Source organism: Emiliania huxleyi, assembly GCF_000372725.1.
Source record: "Emiliania huxleyi CCMP1516 unplaced genomic scaffold EMIHUscaffold_72, whole genome shotgun sequence".
Lineage (NCBI taxonomy): Eukaryota > Haptophyta > Isochrysidales > Noelaerhabdaceae > Emiliania > Emiliania huxleyi.
In genome coordinates, this window is record NW_005196603.1 from 134,420 (window position 1) to 161,667 (window position 27,248).

A 27,248-nucleotide genomic window follows, 5' to 3' on the forward strand; every position below is an offset into this window, starting at 1 on the left:
TGTTTTCTTTCTTTCTTTACTCCCTGTGTGGTGGCGGCGTGCCGTTCTCCCATCCCTCCCTTGGGTTGTGTGTTTTCTTTCTTTCTTTAGGTACTTCCAGGTTCCAGCCTGCTCTGGGAACAGCTGACGCAGTCTCGCCGAGGCTCGCCCCAGCAGTCTCTCGGGTTGACTCGGCCAGACAAAAACCCCGAGAGGCGTGGGAGTACCTCGCCAGGTGCGACGGCGCCCCGCCCGGCACGCTTTTCTTTTCTCCCAATTGACTTCGAAAAAGCGCGAACCCGCACCGGCGCTTCCAACTGGCAAACCAGCGCACCGGCGCTTCCAACTGGCACTGATGTCTCTTTCGAAGTGGAAAGCGCTACAAAACGCCACTGCCACACACGACATGAGACTCGTCTGCGATGACGGATTGCATGTCACCGCTCACCGCTGCGTGATCGCACTTGCTTCGCCGGTGCTCTCGCAGCTGCTCTACGGCAACATGCCGCCGCCATCCTCGGACGGCTTCGCCGCAAACCTACAGCTGCCCGGGAAGCAGAGCAAAGCGGTTCAAGAGTTTGTTGCGTGGTGCTACACTGACCAGATCGCTCCCTCGTGCGACCCAGTCGCACTGCTGCACCTCTCGGAAGAGTGGGACGCCCCATCCCTCAAGGCTGGACTTGAGCCGCTTTTGATGGATGGCATTTCGAAGCTGACGTGCGTGGATGCGCTGCTCTGGGGCCTCGAGTTTCAGCTCGCCAAGTTGGCTTCCGCCGCGCGAGTCACGATTCTGGCAGAGTACACTCACGTCGCTGGCCTCCAATCGTTTGGCCGATTGCCCTTTTCAGAGTTGCGCGGCATGCTACAGGATGACAAGCTGGTGGTGCCGTCGGAGATGGTGGTGTTCGAATCGGTGGCCAGCTGGTGCGGGCAGCAGTCGTCAGCAGTCGACACCTCTGACGTCGTCCAGCTCCTCGCCTGCGTCCGCTACGCTTCGATGGAGACGGCTTTCCTCCGCGGGACCGTTGCAGTACACCCCCTACTTACTCGATGCGACGCAGCAGGCGAGCACGTGTCAGACGCGGTGCTGCATATTGCGGAGGAGGTGGACGCCGCCGCCGCGGTCAGCGTGGGCTCAAAGCGCCCGCGTGAGACGTCTATCCGTCCTTTGCCCTACAAGAAGCGTGCGAGGCTCACGGGCGAGTTCTGCACGTCGTCGGCCTCGCGGCCGTCCGTCAGGCTCGCCATTGCCTCTTCGGACGGCGTGCGGCTAGACTTTGATGCGGCCGACGCCTCGCCGCGCGCTCCAGGCTACTTTTACTGGCTCGGCACCTGTGCAGGCACGCGTGAGTGGACGAACCCCGCTCAAGAAGGCGAGATGGAGGTCAAGCTGGCCAACGATTATGAAAAACGCACCTTCGTTGACGAGCACCTCGTCCTCCTCCCGTTTGACAACACTGATCCAGAACGCGACATATACGCGACCCTCACGTCGCGGGAGAAGGACCGGCATAACTGCCCTATCTCGCACCTACAGTTTCAGCTGCCGCACCGCTTTGTCCTCACGGGATACGCATTCACGATTCTCAGTCGACATGAGGACGAGGACAGCGATAGCGACGAACACGTGGGATCAACAATCACTTGGGACGTGCTGACGTCAAAGGACGGCAACTGCTGGAAGAAGCTTGTGCGCAAGCAGGAGGCCACTCAAAGCACGGACCCCTTTGACGAGGTTCTATCGCGCTGCGTGACCGGAGCGGAGGCCCCGACCTTCTTTCCGATCCCCGTCGACAAGGTCGACACATCGGGCAGCCGCTTCTTCCGCTTCCAGGCTCGACATCCAAACTATTTAGACATTTGGCGGGTCGAGCTGTACGGCTCAGTGCAGTCGTCTGAGATTGCGACGCCCGCCGGCGAGCGCGGGCCCTCGTCTGGCGGTAGTGGATGCAACAGCGGTGATGACGGCAGCGACAGCAGCAGCGATGACAGCAGCGACGAGGGCAGCGACGACGGTAGCGGCGTGAGCGATGGCAACGAGGGCAGCTACGAGGACGGCAGCGAGGACGGCAGCGAGGACGGCAGCGAGGGGGGCAGCGAGGGAGGCAGCGAGGGCAGTGGCGAGGACGGTGGGGACAGCGACGGCTACTTCTGAGCCCCAGTCCCTGAGCTCCGACCAGTAACTGTACTACAACGCTGAGTGACTTCTCAGTAACTGAGTAGCGGTGAACATAGCTCTCGGCACGCCACCGCCAACGCGAGAGCTTTTTTTCTTTTTTACCAAAGGAACGCGCCAAAAACAGCGAACATGCGCCCGCCCATGCACAACCCGCGGCGTCAGCCCTGCTCGCTGGCGAGCTCCGGCAGCACCAGCGCCAGCCGGGCATACTCCCGCTCAAAGTAGTCCGCTTCGTCGCCGCGCTGCCCCTCGTCGCGCGCGCGGCAGAGTGCCTCGGCGAGCAGCGAGCGGCGGCGGCCCTCGGCTGAGGCGGAGCGGTCGAGCGACGCGAGGACCGATGTCGGCTGCGCGTACCGGAAATGCTGCGCGCACTTTTCGAGCAGGACCAGCAGCCGGGAGTGCACCGCGTGGGAGCGCGTCGCGGCGGGCAGCAGGAAGCCGAGCAGCAGGGCCCCGGAGAGCGCCGGCGTGAGCAGTGCCGGCCGGCCGACCACGAGCGAGACGAGCGAGCGAATCGAGTCGATCTGGCTGTCGAGCGGCACCGCCGCCTCGCCGAGCAGATGCAGCATCTGCGCGGCGCGCGCCTCCTGGCGCGGGCCGGCGGCGACGCGCTGCAACGTGTAGAGCAGCGCGAGGCGCATCATCGCCGGGTCCTTCCTCACAACCTTGCGCAGCGACTGCGGCGGCGGAGGCAGCGGCGGCGGCGGCCCCGACCCCTTCTCGGCGGCCTCGACGCCGAGCGCGTGCAGCCGATCGTCGGCCAACAGCATGGCAAGCAGGGGGAGGCGTCGGCAGAGGAGGCGCAGTACCTCCATCTCCCACTTCTCGGGTGCGAGTCTGCCGCTGCCGAGGAGCGAGACGGCGTGCGTGGGCAGCAGCAGCAGCTGCGCCAACGCGCAGAGCTCCGCGTCGTCGACCGGCAGCCCGGCGGGCGGCGGAGGCGGCGGCAGAGGCGGCGGCGGCGCGTCGTCGCCGCCCTCGGGTGGCTCGTACGCGGGAGAGGAGGGACCCGACTCGCCGGCCAGCGGCTGCGCGCCCGCGTCGACGAGCGCCTCGAGCCGCTGCATCACGGTGCGCGCGAGCTGCTGCGCGACCGGCCACGCTGCGAGGACCATCGCCGCGTCGGCGAGCCGGCTGCGCTGCGCCCTCAGCTCCGCCTCGTCCAAAGTCACGGCGGCGGCGGCGGCGGCGGCGGCGGCGGCCTCGGCGGCGGCCGCGCCGCGCCCCCCGCGCCCGCCGCGCTGCTTCTTGCGCGGCGGCTCCTTGGGCGGCTTGGGCGGCATGAGCGACGGGAGGTCCGCGACGGGCGGCAGCCCCTGCGCCGCGAGGTAGGAGAGCACCTGCCGAAGGAGCTTCCGGTCCGCCTCGCCGCGGCGGCAGCACAGGTCGAGGCAGGCGACGAGGGTGTGGGCGGGGTCCCACTCGGACAAGTTGGCGGCGGCGGCGCGCGGCGCGGCGGCGGGCACCCCCCCCGCCGGCGGACGGGCGCGGGCACCCACGGGCGCCGGCGCCGGCGCGTCGATGATCGCCATCAGCACGTCGCAGCGCAGCATCGCGATGAAGACGTCGAGAGTGTTCTTGTAGACGTCGTGCGACAGCTTGAGGAGCTCCTGGTAGACGGGCGCCTAGGCGGCGGGAGGCGGCTTCGGGCGAGCGGTGGGGAGAGCGGAGGGAGGCGCGCCGTCCGCGCCGACGAGCCGACGAGGCTGAGCAGCGCGGAGAGCGGCGCGATGGCGGAGCGGCGCTCAGCCGGCAGCTGCCTGGAGAGGCCGAGCACGTCGGAGAGCACACGCGTGTGCCGCGTCGGCGCGATGTACTCCATCAAGAGCGGGAAGAGCTGGTGGATGAACCGCTCGGGCGCCGCCTCGATGATGCGCCGCTTGGCGCCGACGGGCAGCGACGCGAGGAGCACCGCGCCGCCCACCGCGGCCGCCTCTATCACCACGGCCGGCACGGAGGGCGCGTGCTCGATGAGCGCGTGCGCCGCCGGCGCGAGCGCCTCGTCGCTCAGCGCGCCGGCGCCGACCACCTCGCAGAGCAGCGCCTCGGCCGCACCGGGCGCCATCTGCGGCACACGCGCGACGAGGCGGGCGCACGCGCCCGAGACGAGCGCCTCGACAGCCACCGGCCGCGCAACGCCCGCCACCGCCTCGACGCACTGCAGGGCGGATCGCATGTGCGTTGAGTCTGCCTGCATCGTGTGGAAATGCGAAAGCGGGAGTAATGACAAAACTCGTTTTTCTTTTGTGGCGAGGGACGGAACTGGGTCTCTCATCCACCTCAGTGGGCCACTCAGCGCTACGCCTACCCCCGCCCTCGCCAGAGGCAGAGCCGCGACCCGCGACACCGGAATTTCGGTGGTACGCCCTGCCAAGGGTTACACCGAGGGACGCCGCACGGCCCTGATCCACTCCGAGTGGAACGGGCGGCGTGTCGAGACGAGCCACTGCAGTGGAACATTTCGGCACGCGAGGAAGTGCGGAACCCGTAGGTAGAGACCAGACGTCGGTCGGCGGGCGCGCACGCAGACCACGGGGGTCTGGATGCATGCCGTCTCGCTTGAGATATGGGCCAGCCCCCGGGAGAGCCGGGCCCACATTAGTAGGAAGTGGTTTCCTAACGTGTGGGGTAGCAGTGTGCACAATAGCATGGTCCACTCCGAGTGGACCGTGTGCGTGCCTGTCGGAGCCACTCAGAGTGGCTCGACCTGTGGGATGTGCATAAGCCCTTCGCCTCGGGGTTGCAGTCGGTGCGTGACCTTGTGTTGCGTAAGTATGTACCTGGTTGACAAAAACACGCCGCAGTCTCGGAGGCGATCAAGTTCAGGGACTGGGGGGCGTACCCCGAGGGCCCCGCTCTTTCCCTCGCATAGCGGCCACTCTTCGGATCGCTGGTCGAGCGACCCGGGGGATGCCCCGCGCGCCTGACCCAGGCGCGAGAAACGAATCTGCGAGGCGTGGTCGCTTATGCGGCCCGATGGGGAGGAACGGGGCGAGCCCCCTCCAACCCACCCGCGCTAGGTCTCGGGTTTGACGCATGGGGTCACTCCCGCGAAACTCGTGAACTAGCCGGGGCAGTCGGAGAAGGGGCAACTCCGTGCACTGACGGTCGGCCGCCAGAAAACACGCCTGCGTGGATCGCGTCACACCAATCCTCGCTACCCAACGCGGCCAAAGGATATCCCACCTCGAGAACCTCGAGAGAGTTCAGGGACGCAACTCGCTTCATCTCGATCTCCCAGTTCGGCGCCGCTGGATGGCTCGACATGCGCCCTGATGGACTCCACCACACGAAGATGGTGTCGGCGATGTTCCTGACGGCGATACAGCGCAGGCACGGGCTCTACTTGTCGGTGATTGCGCCCACTCTCGTCGAGAAGGCTGCCGCGGGCGAGCACGTCACGGTGAGAGAGTACAAGGGCGACTTCCTCGCCAACTCCAACAAGGGCGACCGCACCTCCAAGCACAACGGGGTGCTAGGGCCGCCCAGAATGCCATCAGGGCGCGCTCGGTTGGCAGCATCATCCTTGGGGAAGGAAAAGCCCGAGGTGACGCGCGGCACCTCAACGACACGTCCGTGACTGACATCTGCGAGATCGGCGGCGACTTCGCCACGATGCGGGACGTGCACTACGAGGTCAAGTGCTGGAACTCGCTCATCAAGTCGACGACGGTGGGGAGGGGCCCGTGGGACAATGGTGGCAATGTGGCGTCGGTGGGCCACCTCTACGGGTTTGGAAACACGCTGGACAAGGCGTTGATGGGAGTCGTGGGGTGCAAGGAGCGTGGCCGTCAGGTGGACGGACCGCTCGACCACTCGACTGGAAAGGGATGGGTCAAAGACCACGCGTATGGAAAGGGGTGGGTCAAGACGGATACGGGCTGGAAGTGGACGGGGGCGCAGTACTCGACGCGAAGTGGGTCAAGAAAGCCATAACGCGGCTGGTGCTCGTGGAAACCTTGGGAGGCATTGCGCCGCCCACCGAGCAGTTTCTCCACGTGTTCGCCAAGGAGGCGGCGGGCACCAACACGGACCGGACGGTGTACGGGGCGGCGTCGGCGAGAGCGCCTCCTCCTTCGTCGTCCACCACACGCAGCAGATCTCCAAGGCGGCGGTGGCGGGCGACGCCGAAAACATCAACAAGCAGGCGCGCAAGGAGCGTACCAACTGGATCAACAAGCAAAAGAACAAGCAAGCGACAAACGGCTTCTTGTCCTCGGCCCCAGAGGCAGAGCGCCGACGGCTGGCTCCGAGTCGTAGTGAGCCGCGGTATCGATCAGCCGATAGCCCGCCTCGAGACCAGCCAGCACCAGCCCGCCCTTTGTGTCGGCGTCGTCACAGCAGGTCCCCAGGCACGTGCCGATGGGGTCGAGGCGGCAGTCGCGGGCTTCAGAGCCCAGGCAGAGTGCCGGAGGAAGCGACGAGCGGCGCCAGCAGTCCGGCCGTTTGCCGTCGGGTGAGCACCATTCACTCGCTAGTGGGGCCAGCGTTTGACTCGCCGCTAGCTGGTTTGTCGACGGCCTCGCGGCGGAGACGGTCGGCGGGGAGCGGCGATGCCGATGGGAAGGGTGGATTTCGCACTTGTTGGCGTGCGCAATCGGGCCTGTGCCTCGGCGATAACGTATCCACCGGCGAAGACTGGATTCGGGACAAGGGCTGGGTGGGGTGTCGGTCGGTAAATCAAGCAGTGGAGAAGAGGGAGTGCGTGCGATTACTGACGTACGAACGTACGGGAACCAACGGCGGTGTCGCAGGAGCTGCGCAGGAGCGCGCTCCCTATACTCGGCGCGCTGCGCTGTCACATTGCTCCGGTACTCGATCGGGCGTTCTCAGCTCTCCGCGACGCGGAGCGCGCGCATCGCGCCCTTCAGCTCCGCCACCTGGTCGAGCGCGTCGCCGAGCAGCCCCTTGGCCACGCCAAAGTCGCGCAGCTGCTCCACGCCGCCGCTCGCCCGCACCTCGGCGGCGTGGTCGGCCACGAAGCGGCGGCACTGCGCGAGGAGCCGCCCGTCGCCCGTCGTGTGCGCCGCCTCGAGCAGCGGCACGGCGGTCGCCGGCGCGACGCTCTCCTGCAGCGCCTGCGCGCAGAGCAGCTCGAGGCGCGGCACCTGGTACATCTGCGCCAGCTCCCGCAGGTCGAACGCGCGCTGCGCCCTGCCGCCCTCCTCCTCGCCGAGGTCGAACTGGTCGGTGAGGAGGTAGCGGACGAGGGCAGTGAAGCTGGCGAGGTCGGTGTGGGACACCGTGACCTCGGCGGCGTCGCGCTCCTTCATGCCGATGCCGAACATGGTCCGGAAGACCGGGGACCGGGCGCAGAGGTTGCACTTGCTCACGTGCTCGATGCGCTCCTCGTCGTCGCCGACCAGGAAGGTGACTTTCCCCTCTGGGAGGGTGGCGTCGCCCCACGTCTTCGCCATGTCGGCGGAGAAGGTGGAGGGCGGAACGACGATCGGGGCAAAGGAGGGAGGCGGAGGAGGCGTCGCCACGCAGACCTGGCGGAGGCGGCCATCTCTCGTTTTGACCAACAGCGCTCTGCCGTCGGAGCTGATGGCGACTTCATCTGGGCTGGCGAGGTCCGCCGCGTCGCCCACGCCATCGACGATGCCCGTGGTGCCACTGCCCGCGATCGTCGTCACCGCGCCAGTCGCCACCTCAACCCGCCGGATCTTGCGGTTGTCATGATCGGCCACAAACAACGCGCTGCCGTCTGGGCTGATGGCGATGCCACGTGGGTCGTAGAACTCCGCCGCGTCGCCCACGCCGTCCGCGTCGCCACCCTCGCCGCTGCCCGAGATCGTCGTCACCGCGCCAGTCGCCACCTCCACCCGCCGGATCTTGTGGTTCTCGCTGTCCGCCACAAACAGCGCGCCGCCGTCTGGGCTGATGGCAAGGCCACGTGGGCCGCAGAACTCCGCCGCGTCGCCCACGCCATCCGCGTCGCCATCCTCGCCGCTGCCCGCAATCGTCGTCACCGCGCCAGTCGCCACCTCCACCCGCCGGATCTTGTGGTTGTTGAAGTCCGCCACAAACAGCGCGCCGCCGCCTGGGCTTATGGCGATGCCACCTGGGTAGCAGAACTGCGCCGCACCGCCCACGCCATCCGCGCTGCCCGCTGTGCTACTGCCCGCGATCGTCATCACCTCTCCCGTCGCCACCTCCACCCGCCGGATCTCGTGGTTGATGAAGTCCGCCACAAACGCCGCGCTCCCGTCGGGGCTGGCCGCAGCGGTGTAGTAGTTACTTGCCGGCAAGGCTGCTACGCGGCGCACGCGCCCGGCCGCCGAGACGTGCAGCAGCGAGTCCTTGGTCGAGACGTACCAGGCGCCCGCGTGGTCGCTCGCGACGCCAACCTGACCGAGCGATGCCAGAGGGCCGTCCTCGCCCTCGATCGGCAGCGTGGTCACCTGGCCGTACACGCGCGCGCCAAAGATGGGCGCCTCGAAGCCATCCGCGACCGGCACGGCCTCAACCTCGCCGCCGCCGCCGGTGCGGGCGCGCTTGCGGGCGGCGGACGCATGCATGCGCGCGCCGAGTGGGATGGATTCGGGACACGGCCTGGATCGGTACTCCTAGCCCTTCCCGTCGACTTCCGTCGAAAGAAGAAAACAGCCACCCCTCTACCCCTCGACAGCAGCTCGACACCCTCGACACCGGGCCTCGACACCTCGACACCCAGGGCTCAGGACGCGGCTCGAGGGGCGACTCCCGCGGAAGCACGGCTGGCAACCGTGGCGCGGGGCTCGTCCTCGAAAAAGTCGGGTATGGCTCCGCCCGCAACTCTCTCGCTGACACGCGCGCCCCGTCGACCTTACGACGGGCGCGCTGCGGTCGCACGCCTACCCAAGTCAATGCCACGGCGTGCGGCCTAGAATCAGCACACGCGCCTCTGCTCGCATACACTCATACAATGAATTGACATCTCCCATGAGTGCGAGTTGGGCTAGCTGTAGGCCGCTAGCCTCTGAGGAGGGCGTCCATTAGACACCTCACAAGACCCCACACACGGTCTCGTCCGCAGCCGCGAGCCCCGTGGACTGAGCCGCTCAACTGCACGACATACGGCGAAGCTTGCCGCGAGGCGACCGCAGAGATCCAGGGATTGGCAAATTGTGTGTGCGCGGCCCCTCCGACACCCGAGTCACTCACACCTCTGGAGAGTGATTCTCGACAGCCTGTAGCCCGCGCGCGGCACTCGAGGCTACACGCGCGCACTGCCGTGGGAGCGCTTTCGCTTCCCATTTTGTTGTACTGTGAAGAGTCTTCGGTCGGAAAACGCTTGGAGACGTCAGGTTCATCCGCAGCTGCATCATGCACAGAGCCGCGGCCTCAAATCGTTTTGGTAAATATAAAACGCGCGGCTGGGCGGGGGCCGTGGGGCGCGCGCCGGCGCGGAGGGGCCGGGGTTGAGGCCCTTGTATTTTCTGTGGTACCCGTGGCCAAGCTCTTATACCACAGCCGTACAGACGGCTTTTACCGTGTGGTTGGTGCAGTTGGCGCACGTGCCTGTGTGTGGGATAGGGCGCCATGTGGCGACGCGCGCGCTCCGGGTATTTTTCGGGTATACCTGAGAATTCTCGGGTATACCCGGGTTTTACCCGGCCGGCCACCTGGGTCGGTCCGAGGGTGTTCCAGGAATGATCAGAATGGCGAGGGCCAGAACGTGTTACATGTACTAGTCAGAACGGACCCCAGTTGCCGTTCCTGCCAACTCAGGCGAGAATCACAGACCCCACGAACGAGACGCTACGCCGGAGGAGGCTCAGGGAGAGGAGACGACACAGAGGAGGAAGGGAGGGCCGCGAGGTGGAACGTCGGCAGCGGAGCGTACCTAAGTAAGTCGGTAGGGAGGGGTCGGCTGCCCGAGTGCCCGTGTCCGGGTGTGGAGATGCGAGGGTTGCCCCCCCCCCCCCCACACACACCTCTAAGTGCCTAATCTAACTATTCCCAACAACAACAATCCCTGTAAAAAGAAATTACCGTGCGCCTCGCGTACCGGGACTCGAGTACCCCCCTGGACATTGCATGATGGAGCACTTCCGCGTTGAGGAAACGACTATCGCCGACATCCACGCGTCCTATCGCGCCGGCGCAATCACGTGCGTGCAGCTCACGCAGGCATACCTCGACCGCATCGCTGCGTATGACCAGCGAGGTCCGACACTCAACTCGTCTAGTGACCTATACAGCTCCTCCGTGTTCCGTCTCCTGACACGCATACACCGCCGGCTAAGCTTTCGCCGCGCTCTTCAAGAGAGAGAGAGATTTGTGTTTTGCTCTTCTTGCGCGAGAAAAAAGAAAGTCGGTGGACGGCTGCTCGCTCGCAATGCCTTGAAGCCGCTGCATAATAAATAGAGGAGGCATCTCCAGGAGAGATGGCGCACGAACGCAATTTAGCGCTCGCAATCCTATAAGCCCTGTTTTTCAAAGGACAAAAATCGCAAACCCTGTCAGCAGTTCACCTACGGGTATGTTCGTAAGAGCTACATACACTGAAAATCAGAAAATCAGAAAAGAAAGGGGTCACCGGCCTGAATCAGCGTCGCACCTTGCCGGCCTCTGCAATTTCGCTGTGGGAGACAGTGGGACGAGCATGGAGTGGGCCAGGCGCAATTCGCCGCTGAACAAGTTGCTGTTCCCAGGAGCTGGACAGGAGTCAACATATCACCCCACCGGAAACTTCCTCTACGATGAGGACGACCGAGCGAAGCTGCTGTGGTTCCCGCTCGATCTCAGCAGCAACATGGAGATCCCAACTGTGTTTATTCTTCCAAAGACTGCTTGCGACGTTGTGATGATTTACTTTCACGGCAACGGCGAAGACATCGGCTGCTGCATCGAAACGTGCTCTCGCTTGGCGGACGCTCTCAACGCCGTGGTCTTCGTCCCCGAATACCCGGGCTATGGAGCTTCGCGCGGCACGCCATCATCCGAGAGCATCGACGCGATTGCCCGTGCGGTAACAACCTCGATCTGCTCGCAAATTCAAGTACCGCCCTCCCGTATCATCATCATGGGCCGCTCTATTGGCACAGGCGCAGCAGCAGCACTCGCAGCGTGGCTTAACAGCCCGAGTTCAACTATGAACAACCGCCAGCCCGCGGCGGCACTCATACTGCACTCGCCGTACACAAGCATCCGTGACATGGCGAAAAGCATCGTCGGGGCCGTGGGAGGTCTCATTCTTCAGCGGTGGAACACTGCAGACAACCTTAAGCGCGCCGGCTGCCCAATCCTCATCCTGCACGCACCCAATGACGACGTGATACCCTTCCGACAAGGCGAGTGCTTGTTTAACGCGCGCCATTATTACGGAGCTCCTTGTGAGCTCTTCACCCAGAGCAGCGGCGCCGATCACAACACCTTTGATTTGGCTTCCGACGTTATCCAACCTTCTTGGGAGTTTGTGTCCCGGCACTGTATTTTGAGCTCCCTGCAATGCAGCTCAGCGGTATCAAACCCATTCAGCCTAGACCGCGTGCAGGCAACCTGCGCGACATTGCGGCAGCTCTTCAAATGCCCACCTGGAGTGCTGAGAGGCCGACCACCCGCCACGCTTTTGCAGCGAGTTGGCCGCTCTTTGGGCAACAGCATGACGTCCTCGGCTGCTCTATCCGCGGCTGCCGTTTCCGGGTCGTTAGCTAGCAGCGTGCGCGCTACAGCAGGCGACTCAAACCTCGAGGACCGGGCAGCGCTTCAGAGGAGCGGGCAGGCCCTTCAGGGAGTCGGCACTGCAGTCGCCGCCGCAGCAGCCATCGTGCCTCCTGCGGCGCCGCTGCTGGTGCCCATCGGTGCTGCCACAACCATATCGGGACTTGCAGCGAGCTCGGCATCCTCGGCTGGACAAGAGCAACCGCGTCCTCACTTCATCAGTCAAGGGCAGAGCCACGAGGAGCCACTTATCAATCTGGACGAGGAGTGAGTTTGCATCGCCTTGCCATGTAAGTTCGACGAGGAGTGAGTTTGCAATACTAGACGGTTTGGCCGGCGCCATGTGGCGCCGGGCCCCGCCCTCCAGGGCGTCTGGTGCCAGCGACGCAAACGGCAAGTGTTTTGCGACGGGTACTTGTAGTGTTAGGAGCAACACGACGCCGATCGTTGAAAGTAGCTACCACTCACACACACACACACGCCTCTAACCAACTGGCTCAGTTGAAGAGGCCGCTCCCACAGCTCTCACACCTACCTCTCTGGTACACAATATTGGAAGCGTTGTGAATTGTAGACCATTGGCCCCCTAAAAATCTCTCTCTCAACTCTCTCTCCGTAAGACTTCAGAGAAGGCAAGCCGTGAAGTTGTCCACCGTCTCGGCGTCGACAACAACTCTCGAACCAGTCGTGCTGCGGGAACGGCCCCTCTGATTGCTCTGACAGGCACGCCTTGCACCTCACCATGGATCCGCGGCAGAAGCCAATCCCGCAACGCTTTCAGGAAAGAGAGGAGGAAGACGCATACCAAAACTGCTCCAATCAGTAGCTCCATACGTTGCCTTTCACTGTGTAGGAGTTGTTGCAGCTTCTCGATCTTTGAGGTCTTGTCCTGCAGCAACATTTTCTGCTTCCAAATGTAGTCTAATACGTCATCGCACCTCCGCCATGAGGACGGCCTTGTGCGAGCGCTGTCGTTGAGAACGAAGCGGCCCGAGTGTTCTGTTGCCTTCAAGACATATTACATATTTCCTGAGCTGAGGTAGCTCGTTCCCTTGGTGAGGGCGGTCGTGTTCGTCATGGCCGGGTCGTGCATGTACGTCTGGGCGACGTCCGTCGGACTACGGTCCGTTTAGCAGGTCTTTGGATCGGCTTCAAATCGTCCTCCTTGACGCCGCTCGCGATGTTGGTACGGGCGAGGTCGAGTGTCTCGGTCATGGTTTTGAAGAGGGAAGTCGTGCGTCCCGCCTCGAGCTGCAGATCCCGGCCGGTCACATTCGTGTACGTGTCCCGCTGATACGCAAGGTACTGTCCAGTTGTGGGCAACCAGTGGCTCTGAATGCGCATGCCGAGGATCGAATCTGACTCAAAGCGCACGGGGTTGGTGCCGCCGACCGTCGGGAGGAAGCCGAGGAGTGCCAGGAGGATCCAGAGGGCGCCGACGGTGCCGATTCCGCCGCAGAGAGTGGCGGTCGAGGCCAGGCCGTGCGCGTGGGCCGGTCGGGCTCGGTCCCGCGGCGGGCGACCAGACAGTCGTTTGGCCCGTTTGAGGCTGAAAGGATGACCGCGGACGATGAGGGCGACGATACATCGCGCCTGCTTTGGACGCAAAGTCCAGACCCACTGGCCTGAGGGGAGGGGCCTGGAATCCTGCCAGCACCTCCGCGCCGAAAAGCGTGATTGAGGATTTTCTGACGCCAGCCCCGCCGGGCGCCGAACGTCACTTAAGGGAACTGCGCGACGACGACGACATTTCTGACCGGGAGCGATCACCACCGCCCTTCCGATGGTGTTTGCCGGTCGGGGGGGCGTCGGCAGCACCGCCGTTCCGCGCGGATGTTGCAAACGGTGGCTCGGGGCACCTATTTCGGCAGCCCCGGGGCGGGAGCCGAGGAGGGGCAGCCGTTGCGGTGGCGCCTTCGCAGCTCGGCGGCGCGTGGGGAGCCGAGCGGCTCCCAGCGATCCCGCGAGAGAAGGGCCCGCATCCGTCCCGGATGCCGCGCCCACGCTGCCCGACGCAAGCGCCAGATGGGAGAGGAGGTTGGCAGCCTTTCTGCGCTTCGAGGTGCAAGAGAGAACTTGTCGCCAAGCCTTCGTATTTAGCGGGATGGCCAGAGGGGGGGGAGAGCCCAATGTGTTGCCCGACTTTGTGCTCGGAAGGCCGCCCCCCTCCGCCTCGGCCAGCGCCACCACCTCGTCGCACTCGGCCGCCGAGAAGAGCGGCGCCTCCGTCACGTAGATGGAGTGCTCCTCCTCGCCGGCGCAGCAGGGCGACGGCCATGGCGAGACTGGGATGGCTCATCACAGCAACGCGCGTTTGCACTCGCGGGAGCGGTTAGCGGAGGCGCGTTCACCGGCGGCGAGGCGCGGGAGCAAAGGGCAACAGGCAAATGAAGGTCGGTTCGGTCTCTTTGCCGGTAGGGGGGTACGTCCCGGTCTTCGCCCAGACGATGGCAGGGTGCCCGCCCTCCACCCAGCTCCCCACACACACTCTCTGGTGTCTGAGAGATGCTCGCACTCTGCTCTCAGACACGCCAATGGCACTGGCTATGCCACTTCCCCGCGCCACCGCCCACCCTTCGTACGGCTGTGGGAGCTCCCGGCGGGGGCCTCGAGGGACTGCACGCGCGCCCGCGCGGCGCGGGGCCCAGACCACAGCCACGATCGTTCACAAGAGAACGCACCCCAGAGTACGAGAGACCCTTCCCCATGGTTGCCACTGCGCCAGCTGTCCTTGCGCGCGGGCTAGGCCGCCTCCCGCGCCCTGGCCCTCGCAGCGGCACCTGACGCGCGCCTCGCCTTGGCTGCGGCGAGCGCCGCCTCTGCCGCCGCCGCCGCCGCCTCGGCCGCCGCTACTGCCGCCTCCTCCTCCGCTGCGGCAGCCTCCTCCTCCTCTGCGGCCGCCTCAGCCGCAGCCTCCGCCTCAGCCTGCCGGCGCGCCTCCGCTGCCGCCTCCGCTGCCGCCTCCTCGCCCTCCTCCTCGCCCTCCTCCTCGCCCTCCTCCTCGCCCTCCTCCTCGGCCGCCTCCGCCATCTCTTCGTCGCCCTCCTCCTCGCCCTCCTCCTCGCCCTCCTCCTCGGCCGCCTCCGCCGTCTCCTCCTCGCCCTCCTCCTCGCTCGCCTCGCCCGCCGCCTCTCCCAGCGCCTCCGCCAATCCCTCGACCGACGTCTCCGGCGTGATGCTGAACCGAATCCTATCCTCGTGGAGCTCCGCGAGAAGCTTGAGCAGCCCCTCCCTGTCCAACGGCGCGGGCTTGGCAGCCGCTGCCTCTGCCGGCGCCTCCTGCGACGGCCCAGCGCCGCCGCTCCCGCCGCCCTTCTTCTTCTTCTTGCCCTTCTTGCCCTTGGCGCGCTTCTCCGCCTCGACCTCCGCCAGCAGCTCCTCGGCGTGCCGCGCCGCCTCCTTCTCCTCCGCCGCCCTCTGCGCCTCCCTCTCCGCCGCCCCCGCAGCCCACGCCGCCTCCTTCGCCGACTTCTCGGCCGCCACCTTGGCCGCCGCATGCTCCTCGAGGACGCGCACGCACTCGGCGTGGCCCTCCTCCTTGGCAATCTGCAGCGCCGTCATGCCGCTCGAGCGCAGCGTCATGTCTGCGCCCGCCCGCAGCAGGCAGAGAAGGGCGGCGGGGTGGCCGTAATAGGCGGCGAGAATCAGCGCGGTTTCGCCGTTGTTGGCCTGCAAGTTGATCTCTGTGCCGTGCCGGATCAGCGTGTCTACAACCCGCTCGTGGCCTCTGTAGGCGGCGTCCATCAGCGCAGTGCTGCCGTTGGGGCCTTTCTGGTCGATCTCCGCGCCACGCCGCAACGCCAGCTCGACCATCTTCTCGCGGCCGTTCGCGGCGGCGAACATCAGCACGGTGCTGCCGTCGCTTTTCTGCAACGAGACATCCGCGCCGCGCCGCAGAAGCGCCTCGGCCAGCTCCACGTGGCCATTGGCCATCACGACCATCAGCAGCGTCATGCCGCTCGCACGAGAGCCGTCACCAAAGGTGCACTCGAACCTCTCGTCCACCCGCCCGCCGCCGTCGAACCACGACAGCACCGTTGCCTCTTCGCCTCGCTCAGCCGCTTGCACGACCTCCTTTGGCACCGCCTCACTGCCCGGCGCGGCCTCCGCACCGCCCTCGCCGCTCGAAGCAGAGGCCGCAGCACTGGCGCCCGCCGCCGCCTCGCCTGCGGGTGCGCCTCCCGCCCCTGCGCCGCCCGCCTCGGCCGACGGCGCCTTGCTCCGCGCCACCGCCACCTCGCCGAGATACGTCCTGACGGCCTCGACGCACTCGGCGTGGCCCTCCTCCTTGGCAATCTGCAGCGCCGTCATGCCGCTCGAGCGCAGCTTCATGTCTGCGCCCGCCCGCAGCAAGCGGAGCACAACGGCGGGGCGGTTGTGGAAAGCGGCGGCCATCAGCGCGGTGCTGCCGTGCTTGCGGTCCTGCAGATTGATCCGTGCGCCGTGCCGCAGCAGCATCTCGGCCACGCGCTCGTGGCCGTTGGCGGCGGCGACCGTCAGCGCCGTACAGTCTTCGCCATCGCGCGCGTCCGCCTCCGCGCCGCGATTCAGCAGCAGTTCGACTAGCTCTTTGTGGCCGTGTTCGGCGGCGATCAGCAGGAGCGTACAGCCACTCACGCCGCGACGCACGCACGTCGCGTCAACCAGCCCATCCCCGGCGAGCCACGTCTGCACCATGCTGACCTTGCCGTTCTCCGCCGCCTCCTCGATCCTTTTCGGCAGCGAGAGCGGCGCGGGAGTAGCCGCCGTTGAAGCGTGCCCGCGCCGGGACGCGGCCGAGCCAGCCTTCGTCCGGCCGGGCATGCAAACGGGCGGGGTTGCGGGTGCTGAGCGCCTCCACTCTCCTCTCGGCTGGCCTCCCGCCTGCGAAAAAAGAATTCTGACGCGCTCGCCTCTCTCACAGCACACTGGCACGACAAGGGCGCGGACTGGCGCGGACTGGCACACACACCGGCTCACCACCGGAGCCGCCTAAGCGACTCCGTTAAGAACGGCAATGCACTCCGCACCATGCACAATGCCGCTCTCCCCGCACGCTAGCTCGTTCACCGTCTAGAACCCGGACGACGTGCGTTTTTGCTTCTCTACAAAACACGCACACCCACGCCCGCCCCAGTCAGCGGACCCAGCGCCATCGAGAAGAAAGACTTTGGCGAGCCAACGCAGCCGAGAGATAAATTCTCCGCACCGCGAGAGCCTAGCCGCATAAGCCGCTAGCGGTGCAGAGCGCGAACTCGCCGTACTGAGCCTAGCGCAGCGCGAACTCGCCGTCTGAGCCTCAGCGCTCAAAACGACCCTACCTACCCCGTCATGACGGCCAAGCAAAAAGAAGTTTACAACAAAAAGAAGACAGACTTAGCCCAAATTTTCGTTTTTCTTTTCTCCTTGCCCGCCGCTGTCTCCGCCGTCTCCGCCGTCTCCACCTTGCTGTGATGCTCGAGACCTCCCAGCGGCGCACCGGCGCCGCCGCCTCCCCGTGGTGCTTTGACGGCTCAGCCGCCGGCCCGTCCTGCAACACGTGCTCGCGCTACGCGCAGGGCGCCTGGGTGCAGACTGAGAAGCCGCCGCTCTACCGGCTGACCTCCTCGCTTCTCGCGGTGCGAGCGGGGGTCTCCATCTCGAACAGGTCCACACACCACTACGGCAATTGCGCCGACCAGCACGAGCGCCGCCACGGCGGGCGCAGCTCCATCCCCGAGCGCGAGTGGCGGCCAACCGGCTGCAGGCTTGAGCAGTTTGAGCGCGAGCGCGCGTGCGCCACGCTCCGCTCCGTGGGCCGCAGCCTCCTCATCGTCGGCGACTCGACCACCGGCCAGCTCTTCCTCTCAATCAGCATGATGCTCGGCGCCACGCTCGGCCGCAACCGCGACAAGAAGAGCGTGCTCAACGACGTAACCGCATCCGCGTGCAACGACACGGTGCGGATCAGTTTCGTGCGGCGCGACCTACTCCTCTTTGCGATGCACCAGCACGAGATCGGGCAGGTGCGCCGGTGCAACCCGCGCTTCAGGGAGCTCATCGGCACCAGCCTCTATCCGCGCCGCGCAAGCATTGCGGACGCCGTCGTGCTCTCGACAGGGCACCACCACCCGGCGGTGCAGGAGCAGCTTGGCCGCTCGGCCGACGCCTTCTTCACGCGGAGCCTCAACCACACCCTCCAGTCGATCGCGCGGCTGCGCGCCGCGCGAGGCAAACCGCCCGCTTCGCTGGTCGTGCTCGGCGCCACGCTGCCGGTGCCGCACTGCACACGGTACTCGCAACCGATCGACCTTGCTGAGTACCTCGCCGCTGACGCGGGCGAGCGGCGGGTGCGCTACGGCAACAGCTGGAGGCGGATCACACGCCTCAACTGGGTGGCGTCCACGCTCGCACGCGCCGCCGGCGCCTCGTACCTCGCTGTCGACGAGCTCTCCGCCCGCCGGCCGGACGCCGCGATGGCACAGGCGGCAGCGGCGGCCGAGCCAACCTCCGAAGCGGCCAAGCGGGTGCCGGACTGCCTGCACTACTGCCAGCCAGGCCCGACCGACGCGTGGTCGAACCTGCTGCTCAACCTCCTCGCCAGCTGGCAGCGGGGCGGCCTGCGCCTCCCTGCCGCCGCCGGGGACGGCTTCTTTGGCGTCGAGGCCGACAAGTGGGTGAGTATGCGCGGCGCGGGGCTCCATCTCGAGCGTTCGTCCCAGCGCAGCGCTGATAAAGCGCCGTCCCTCACCAAAGAGTGGTGGTGGCCATTTGGCAACTGCAGCCGAACAAGGGAGAAGCGCGCAACAGAGCTCATACGCGCGATGTGACACGGCGCGGCGGAGGAGAAGCAGGGCGGGGCAGCTAAGTTGGTCGGGTGGCAGTGGTGGCCGGCCCGGGGGCGTGAGCCGTTCTCGTCGATTTATCTATACGAAATTGAATATGTCCGCGTCACTGGGTTGGGGTTTGAGGGCATGGATGACAATATGCTTAATGGGGGGAGCCGGGAGAGGGTGGCTCCCCCGCTCGGCTCGAGGAGGGCGAGCGGCCCCCGCGCGCTGCTTGTGCTGACGTGAGCTGCGCTATAATGTGGTTATGAGAGCGCTGTGGGCCTGGGTGCCTGTGGAGCTGCAGCTGGTCCGTCACGCGCTTTTCCACGAATCTCCGCAGGGCGCAGGCCCGCAGGCGTCCGCACACCTCACCCCGCCCCCAGGCCCCCACGGGCCCGCGTCCCCCACATCACACCCCCGTGTCTGGCACTGGCCGGCACCAGGTTAGCTGCACTTGCTCTCCTGTTCCTGGTGCTCTTTTCTCATTTATTTCGTGCCCGTGCGCGCCAGTCCCGTGCCCAGTGAGCAGTGTTGTAAGAGGGAGTTTTTGTCAATTGGTTTTCGCACGACCCTGCGACCTGGAGCACTTGCGGACTTGGAGCACTTGGAGTGCAGTTGGCGACCTGACATCGCTGAATAAAACACACCGCACACCCCACACCCCACAACACACAACAAGTGCTCGTCTTTTCTCCTGTCGTCATACCGTACATACAACAAGTGCTCGACGTTCCTCCTCCTGGCGTAAGCTCTTATCGTGGCGTACCTGTGTTAGTGCCAGTGCGCGCCAGTCCCGTGCCCCTTGGGCGAGAGTCTGGTAAAATTCTTTTCGTGGCGAGGTTTTACGTGTTTTACGGTAATCTGAATTGCCTTCGCACCGCTCCTATCGATCGGCGCCGCCATCATCTTGGCCAAATCTCCTTGCTCGCGCTCCTGTGCGATCATCATGGTCTCGCTGTGGTCACCTGCATCAGTAAGCTCAATTTCGGCAGCTGATGCCCTCGGCGCTGAGCGCGGGCCACATGCTGTGATAAAGCAGGGAGGCACACTGACGCACACAAGCTGGGACCGGACAGGGTCCTTTGCCATGGGAATGATCCTCTCCTGGTCCTTAGCCAACCTGACAGGGTTAACGTACGTTGGCGAGTTCGATGAGGATGAGTACGACGGAGCAGGATGGTACGACGATCCAGATGATCCTGCGACAAACGGCACAGCTGGCGAAGAGTCAAAAACAACAGAGAGCAGGGCAGAAGCCGAAAGACGAACCCTGATGTACACACTAAGGCATGGCGAAATCTCCCTGTTGCGGCGAATCGGGTTGCCCATCAGAAGGCCCTCGGGTTTGCCACACGCCTCGCATCGCCTCTCCGCGTCAGCGTTCCTTCAAACTCACAGGGACATTCTGAGAGCCAACCCCGAGGCGAGCTTCCACATCTTGAATGTGAGGGACCGCGCCTCCAACCTCGACCATCTCTTTGATCCGCTGGACAACCTTCTTTCCGCGTCCCTCCGCAAAGAGCTTCGCCGGCGAGCTCGGATGCCACCACCGACCCTCTGGAAAGCGGACGCGCCTCTGCGGGTCGTGGTTCACGTGCGCCGCGGCGACCTGCTGGGAGAACCCAAGTACTTTCAGTACCGGCTGCTTCCGAATCAGTACTACCTGCGACTTCTTGCCATCATCCGCGAGGTTGAACCCGATGCCGATGTCCTTGTCTTTGGGGACAACTCAAGCCATGTTCGGGACTTGGGCACCTGGAGCTCCGACCGCATCGGCCTCCGCCGAGAGGAGTTTCGGAGGCACTGGCGAGGTGGGGACCGCACCGCAGACGTCGACGGGGGCGAGGGGGGTGAGGCCGCCTTTGGCGAGCGGCTCCACCTAGATGGCCCTCTGGAGGAGGTGTGGGCGCACATGGCCACAGCCGACGTGCTCATCCTATCGAAGAGCTGCTTCTCGTTGGTGCCAGCGCTGCTCGGCGAGGCACCGATCGTCATTTATCCAGAACCCATACGGCGGAGTATCATTGGCTTCGCTCGACCGCTCCGCGACTGGATTGTGGTCGACACGACGCAGGATTGGTGGACGCAAACGGCGGGAGAGTCAGCCGAGGAGGCGATGCAGCGAGTTATCGAGACGATGGTCGGGGAACGCACCGAGCGGCAGCTGAAAGATAAGCTCGTGCTAAGACTGAGCGGGGGCAGCGGCGTAGTGGACACCCCTCTGATGGACGAACTATAGTGGCAGGGAAAGGAGAGCGCGAACGAGACCAGAGCGATCGAGAGGGTGTGCCGAGGGGTTTGAATCGGCCCAGAGGCGGAATTGGATGCCCCCCCCAAACATGCACGTAACAACTGACAACAAGGAAACATTTCCATGCCATGTGGTGAATAGAACACCATCCCGGTCGTACAAGACACATCAGTCACATTTCCACTTTGACATTTTCGTCGGGCCGAGACACCCCCGGACCCCACGCACGCGCCACGCGCACACCTCCCCCCCCCGGCCCCGCTGCGCGCTGGCAGCGGACTCGTCCCCCGCGCGGTCCACCCCAGAGGCAGAGCCCGGCTGCCCCCCCGCACATACGCGCACCGATTTTTCTCACGCATTTCACTTCAGGTGTCGATTCTCCCCGCTCTTTTACATATATATAGTTATCATATACGTCGGTAAGCATGTGTGTAAAGCCGTACGCGTCACACTCATGAAGAGTGGTTCGCACAGCGGAGAGAGAGAGAGCTTTTCTGGCTCGTTGTGGTGTTGGTGTACGCAATAACGGGAAAGGGTGGTCGTTCTCTCTAGCTCCCCTTCTAGCTCTTAGGACTTAGCATGAGCTGCGCCCTGTGTCCGACCCCTTTTGCGCAGCAAGAGCAACACCTTAAACTTTTTCGTCAATGGGGTGTCGCCACCCTCGTTCCTACATTTCAACGTACAACGAGGACGCGAACACAATGTCTCGTCGGAGGAGGCGACAGCTCTCCTCGAGCTTGCTGAACAGCTCGTCGTTGCCCATGGCCTTCGCGGCCGACTTGAGCTCGTCAAGCAGCTCGCTCAGCCGGCGGATAGCGCGGATGATGGAGCCCTCAAAGAGCTCGCACGAGTCGCAAAGCTCGGCAAAGGTGGCGCCCTCGCACCACGCGTGCACCATGTTGACCATCCCGCTGTCGAACCGCTGCACGTATTCGGCCTCGTCCGTCGCGATGCCGGCGTCCGTGTAGACGCGCGCCACCTCGGTGGCCACCTCGCGCAAGGTCGCGAGGGGCGGCTGCAGCGCGGGGAGGGGCGTTTGTGGCCGCTTGATCTTCTCCATGTCGGCCGCGACCAGGCACGAGCAGACCGCCGCCGCTGCCGCGGGGGAGAGCTCGTTGAAGAAACCGCGGTAGAGCAGCTCAGCCACGAGCACCTCGTCCGAAGCGTCCACCTCGGCGGCGGCACGCCCCTTGAGCAACACCACCCGCTCCGAATCGACGAGCCCGAGCCGCAGCAGCACGCGCTGCATCCGGCGTACCGTCTCGCCGAACTCGTCGCACGCCACCCCCGCCGCCTCGGTCGCCAAGCCAGCCGCCTGCTGCTGGAGGAGCTGCTTGCGCGAGAGCCGTTCCTCCCGCTCCACCAGCGTCGCCGGCGTGGCGCCGCCAGCCGGCCGGCCTGCGCCAGAGCCGTTGGTGGCGCCGCCGCTCCCGTTTGCCGCGCCGCCGCACCCCGCTCCGTCAACGTGAGCCCCGCTAGCTTCCGCCCCGTTGCTGCCGCTCGCTCCGTCGCCGTCGGTTTCGCCGCCGACGTCCATCAGCACCACAGCAGGGAGGCGGCGCAGCTCGGCGTCGAGTTGCGCCTCGCGCGCCACCGCCGCGTCGAGCAAGCCCATCGCCCGCTTGCACGCCGGCGAGCTGTCGCCAAGGTGCTCGAGCGGGCGCAGATTGAGCTGGCGCGCCGCGGAGGCGTCCGCGAGCCGCCGCTCCGCGAAGACCTGCCGCAAGGCGTGCAGCACGCCGCGGCGGCTTTCCGGGCTGGACACCTCGTCCGGCAGCCAGAGACGCACGGACGAGAGCTGCTGCAAGCACGAGAGGCGCACCGGCAGCACCCACGCCTCGGCGGACGGGTCGTGCAGCGGTGCGGGCTGCGGCGCGTCGCCGGCGAGCGCGAGCGCCTGCGCACCTGCGGCGCACGGGAGCAGCACGTCCAGCACCAGCTCCGACGCCCTCATCCGCTCGGGCGGCACAGAGGCGCCGCCGACGTACGCGGAGGTGGCGGTGCCGCGCCAGCCGAGCAGGACGCCCCAGCCGAGGCTCACGCCCCGCGACGCGTCCTCGAGGAGGCACAGCCGGCCGGGCTGCAGGAACCGCAGCACGTGCTTCGGCGCGCGCACAAAAGCCTCCATCGCCACCTCGCACCCCGCCCGCTCCGACCGCGCGGCGAGGAGCTCGCGCAGCCTCGGCTCGTCGGGCTGCGTCAGCGCGGCCGCCTCCGCCTCGAGCGCCGCCCGCCGCCGCGCGATCTCCGGCAGGGCGCCGACGCGCTGGTAGGTGTAGAAGGAGCGCCGGACGAGCAGCTCGACGTCGTACGACTCGAGCGCGTAGAGCTTGAGCAGCGTGTTGTATCGCAGCCGGAAGGCGGACTCGAGCGGCAGCGGCGAGGCGGACATCATCGCCTGCAGCGCCTCCGCCTCGATCTCCTCGTTGAGCAGCAGCACCACCATGCCCTGCGCGTCGAGGCCCCGCCGGCCAGCGCGGCCCGACATCTGGATGTACTCCGCGGCGGAGGGCGGCCGGAACACTTCCCCGTCCCACTTGCGCATCGAGGTGAACACGACGGTGCGCGCCGGCATGTTGAGGCCGAGCGAGAAGGTCTCTGTCGCGAAGAGGAAGCGGACGAGCCCCTCCTGGAAGAGGATCTCGACGAGCTCCTTGAGCAGCGGCAGGAGCCCCGAGTGGTGGACGGCGACGCCCCGCAGCAGCAGCGGCAGCATCGCCTCGATCTGCGTCACGCGCTGGTCGGCCTCGGAGAGCGTGTCGACCGCCGCCTCGAAGACTTGACGCACCGCCGCCTGCTCATAGCTGGAGGTGTGAAGAGACGCTGTTCACACCGCTTCGAGAGACTTGACGCACCGCCGCCTGCTGCTCCTCGCCGAGCGGCTCGAGCGAGCGCGCGTGCATCGCCGCGCCCTCGCACTCGCGCCGCGAGAAGGCGAAGATGATGGCGGGCGTCAGCTGCCGCCGCTGAAGCTGCGCGAGCAGCCGGCGCAAGTTGGGCGAGTCGCGCGAGCCCGCTTTCGCCGCGGCGGCGGCGCCGGCGGGCTTGCGCAGGGCCAGCATCGCCGCGTCGAAGTTGGCGGTGTGGAAGGCGCCGTCCGCGCTCTTGAGCAGGTAGAGGCCGTCCGCCCCGGCGGGCAGCGCCCAGTGCTCGAGCGGCGTCGGCCGGTGCGGCGTCGAGACGATGTGGCAGGGCCTGCCGTGCGTAGCTGCGATCCAGCCGGCAAACTCTGCAGCGTTTGGGATGGTGGCGGAGAGGAAGACGAAGCGCGCGGCGGAGGGCGCGAGGACGATGCACTCCTCCCAGATGACGCCGCGCTCCTTGTCGCGCATGTAGTGCACCTCGTCGAAGATCACCCACTGCACCTGGGGGGAAGGGGGAGGAGGCTCCGAGAAGGCTCAGCGAGGGCGCAAGTGCGCGCCGTCACAAGGCGAGCCCGTGCCGCACCTCGCGCACGAGCTCGTGGCCGCGGTAGAGCATGTTGCGCAGGATCTCGGTCGTCATCACGAGGACCGAGGCGTCGACGTTGATGCTCACGTCCCCCGTCATCAGCCCGACGTCCCGGAACTGCGCCATCAGCTCGCGGTACTTTTGGTTTGACAGCGCCTTGATCGGCGACGTGTAGACGACCCGCTGCTTGCCGCGCAGCGAGGTGGCGACGGCGTACTGCGCGACGACAGTCTTGCCGGCCGAGGTGTGCGCCGCGACGAGCACCGACTCGCCGCGGTCGACTGCCGCGAGCGCCTTCTTCTGGAACGGGTCCAGCTCAAAGGGGAACTGCAGCGCCTCAAAGGCGGCGGGCAGCGGCAGCGTCGCGAGCGGATCGCCCGCCGCGAGGGGCGGCCAGTCGGGCGGCAGCGCAACCTCGTGCGTGTAGCGCGGAGGGGCGGCTGCGGGCGCGGGCGCGGGCGCGGGCGCGGGCGCGGCGGCGGCGGCGGCGGCGGCGGCGGCAGCCGCGGCTGTCGATCCCTGTGCTGCCGCCGCCTCGGCCATCTCGGCGTCGGGCGGCGGCGACGCCGCGTCGGTGCCGATCCCCGCCTCCTCTGCTCGTCTTTTGCGAGGCAAGTAGTCCAGCGCCACGGCCTCGCCCGCGATCGAGAGGTCGCTCTCGCCCTCGAAGAAGGCCTGCGCCAACTCGCAAGTCTCGAACATTGCGTGAAAGGTGGTTGGCGACTCGCGTAAGAGCTGCACAGCGCCGTACGCCAGGACGAGTGAGCGGACGTCGTGCTCTCCAGCGCTGCCGGGGACCGTGAGGACGAGCGTGGAGGAGGAGGTCATACACACACACAGGCTCCCGGGGGCCTCGCGATAGAACCAGAAGTGGGCAGGGGGGTTCGGGCTCCGAGGAGTCGCGGGGGCTCGGGTCCACCTGAGTGTTCAAACGAGAGAGTTGCGGGTTGACAACAGATTGACAAACGAGAAGAGTTGTGGGTTGCGCAAGCCCGGAATCGTCAGCAGAACGGGTAGGGTCTGAACCACAGCGTGTCCCGGTCCGAACGTAGTTTCTCTTCTTATCCGTTACCATGTAGAGCAAGGTCGAGGGCGGGCCCTTTCGGGCTCGGGCCGCCCTCTCGCCCGCACCTCTGCGGGGCTTGCACGTGGCAGCGGCGGCTCAAGATCCCAGCGATCTCGAGTTCTTCACGCTATCCACTGGCACTGCGCCGCGGCTTCGCCGCGCCCATCCAACCAAGCCCAGGGCTTGGTTGGCTGATACCCGCATCTCGCTCTGCGCATCTCTGAGGCTACCCGCGCGCCGACTACTACGCGCGCGGCGAGAGGCGCACCCCATCGGGGACAGGATTGAGGCCCCTGTACAAGCTCGGCAACGCTGCCGTCGTTGCCCTCCCGAGCCCTCAACACGATGCCGCACATTGCGCAACCCGTTCTGCGCACATGCCACAGGGAGGAGTTTTCACTCTTCCGTCTGAGTTTCTCCTTCCTGCAGGGCGAGAGACATCAGCCTCTCTACTTCCAGGGGAACATCTATGCCACACGCTATCCCTGGACGGTCCACAACCCACACTCTCGCTGCAGTCGATCCAGCCCTCGCACTCCCCACTGGAGATCTAGCCGAGGCCCCCAGGCTGGGACAGGATTGGAGCCCCTGTGCTGCGTCTGTGGTGATATGTGGGGGACACTTTCTCCTCCCTATTCATGTGAGTCACTCGACTGCGTCGATGGGGGGGGACGTCTGGGGTGACCTCGGAGGCAGAGATGGTGGAGCTTAAAGAATTTTACAGTCGAGCTCCCTCGCACAACACTGGGCACGGGACTGGCGCGCACTGGCACTAAAGAATTTTACAACAAAACTCCCTCGCACAACACTGGGCACAGGACTGGGCACGGGACTGGCGCGCACTGGCACTAACACAGGTACACCACTGGAGCCGCCTAAGCGACTCCGGCGAGGACGGCGAGGCACTCAGCTCCGTGCACTCGACCGCCCTCGCCGTTGGCAAGCTCATTCACAATCTGCTCTGCGATGGCCGTGTGAAGAACGACTGAGATACGCTGCTTCTGCAGCCCCAGCCAGCTCTTGGTGGTCCAAGTCACCTCAGGCTCATCGAGGTAATGAGCCCGCGTCAGCTTGTTCTGCAGCACGTTCGCTGCCTCCCAGAGGATCTCGCCGACCCCCTTCCCGAACCCGCCGAACGACTCGAACAGCAGCAGCCGCACGTCGACACCCTTGTCCTCCCTGGCGTAGCGATACTCGCCACCATAGGACGGTATGCGGCGATCGCCGCCCACCACCCTGCCCCCCCTAGTATGCCACCGACCAGTCCCCTGCCCCCTCTCGCCCTTGCTCTTCCTCTCTCCCTCCATTCCCTCGCCCCCATACCCCTCGCACTCCCCTCCATCCCCCTCCCCCCCCTCCTCCCCCTCGCCGTCGGCAGGTGAGAGGTGTAGGCAGTAAAGCCGTAGGAGACGTACAATGCGAGAGCCGTATTGATGATTCCGTATATACGACAAGTAAATGAAGAGACGTCTCCACCGCGGCAGACTACCGACACAACTGCGGGTGGGTTTGTAATGCACCGAGAGACTGTGACCTCTGCGGTGGGCACCCCCGCACAATCCTCCACTCTCTGTCCGTGCTCAGCCGACGCGGACGAGGCCGGCTCGTCGATGGGGCAGCAGCCAAAGCCGCGCCTGGCGCCTTGCTCGATCCGCCTCAGCTGGGCAGAGCTTAAGAAGGCCTCCTCTGGCAGGTCCTGCCGCCGCGGGAGCACGCCGCCCCGCTCTGCCAGCGCCATGAGCCAGTTCAGACTGATCAGCCGCACGTCTCCCGGCCGGACCTTGTCGCCCTCGAGGGCAGCCCAGATGGAGGCGTGCTCGTGGTAGCGGGCGGCGTCGTTAGTGTTTGCGCGCGGCCGTTCACGAGCGTGAAGACCGACTCGGCGTC

At 65.8% G+C, this 27,248-nt stretch overlaps 9 protein-coding genes across 9 annotated transcripts; 5 read left to right on the forward strand and 4 right to left on the reverse strand.

The window, feature by feature from the left end:
* Positions 1-385: 385 nt before the first annotated feature.
* Positions 386-2,162, forward strand: EMIHUDRAFT_217037 (hypothetical protein; the record flags this gene model as incomplete). The annotated part of the gene is made up of 2 exons (XM_005761157.1): positions 386-1,864; positions 2,142-2,162. The coding sequence occupies 2 exons, from the start codon at positions 386-388 to the stop codon at positions 2,160-2,162; spliced, it is 1,500 nt and encodes a 499-aa protein (XP_005761214.1).
* A 154-nt stretch (positions 2,163-2,316) lies between these two features.
* EMIHUDRAFT_217038 (hypothetical protein) lies at positions 2,317-4,355 on the reverse strand (the record flags this gene model as incomplete). The annotated part of the gene is made up of 6 exons (XM_005761158.1): positions 2,317-2,706; positions 2,968-3,060; positions 3,205-3,304; positions 3,449-3,522; positions 3,697-3,783; positions 3,861-4,355. The coding sequence occupies 6 exons, from the start codon at positions 4,353-4,355 to the stop codon at positions 2,317-2,319; spliced, it is 1,239 nt and encodes a 412-aa protein (XP_005761215.1).
* Positions 4,356-5,453: 1,098 nt separating this feature from the next.
* Positions 5,454-6,652, forward strand: EMIHUDRAFT_217040 (Hypothetical protein; the record flags this gene model as incomplete). Its single annotated transcript, XM_005761159.1, has 5 exons — positions 5,454-5,630; positions 5,753-5,953; positions 6,076-6,198; positions 6,267-6,370; positions 6,457-6,652. The coding sequence occupies 5 exons, from the start codon at positions 5,454-5,456 to the stop codon at positions 6,650-6,652; spliced, it is 801 nt and encodes a 266-aa protein (XP_005761216.1).
* Positions 6,653-6,987: 335 nt separating this feature from the next.
* On the reverse strand, positions 6,988-8,679 carry EMIHUDRAFT_311940 (hypothetical protein; the record flags this gene model as incomplete). The annotated part of the gene is made up of 1 exon (XM_005761160.1): positions 6,988-8,679. One exon carries the CDS (start codon positions 8,677-8,679, stop codon positions 6,988-6,990), a length of 1,692 nt encoding a protein of 563 aa, XP_005761217.1.
* A 1,501-nt stretch (positions 8,680-10,180) lies between these two features.
* On the forward strand, positions 10,181-10,569 carry EMIHUDRAFT_217042 (hypothetical protein; the record flags this gene model as incomplete). Its single annotated transcript, XM_005761161.1, has 2 exons — positions 10,181-10,310; positions 10,526-10,569. 2 exons carry the CDS (start codon positions 10,181-10,183, stop codon positions 10,567-10,569), a joined length of 174 nt encoding a protein of 57 aa, XP_005761218.1.
* Positions 10,570-10,949: 380 nt separating this feature from the next.
* Positions 10,950-11,456, forward strand: EMIHUDRAFT_56518 (hypothetical protein; the record flags this gene model as incomplete). Its single annotated transcript, XM_005761162.1, has 1 exon — positions 10,950-11,456. A coding segment is annotated over one exon (507 nt), but the record flags the coding sequence as incomplete, so codon positions are not given.
* A 5,782-nt stretch (positions 11,457-17,238) lies between these two features.
* EMIHUDRAFT_105843 (hypothetical protein) lies at positions 17,239-18,594 on the forward strand (the record flags this gene model as incomplete). Its single annotated transcript, XM_005761163.1, has 1 exon — positions 17,239-18,594. One exon carries the CDS (start codon positions 17,239-17,241, stop codon positions 18,592-18,594), a length of 1,356 nt encoding a protein of 451 aa, XP_005761220.1.
* A 2,927-nt stretch (positions 18,595-21,521) lies between these two features.
* EMIHUDRAFT_50949 (hypothetical protein) lies at positions 21,522-24,622 on the reverse strand (the record flags this gene model as incomplete). The annotated part of the gene is made up of 5 exons (XM_005761164.1): positions 21,522-22,202; positions 22,440-22,742; positions 22,830-23,639; positions 23,701-24,210; positions 24,293-24,622. Coding segments are annotated over 5 exons (2,634 nt in total), but the record flags the coding sequence as incomplete, so codon positions are not given.
* A 1,614-nt stretch (positions 24,623-26,236) lies between these two features.
* On the reverse strand, positions 26,237-27,099 carry EMIHUDRAFT_217049 (hypothetical protein; the record flags this gene model as incomplete). Its single annotated transcript, XM_005761165.1, has 2 exons — positions 26,237-26,597; positions 26,882-27,099. 2 exons carry the CDS (start codon positions 27,097-27,099, stop codon positions 26,237-26,239), a joined length of 579 nt encoding a protein of 192 aa, XP_005761222.1.
* Positions 27,100-27,248: the final 149 nt, after the last annotated feature.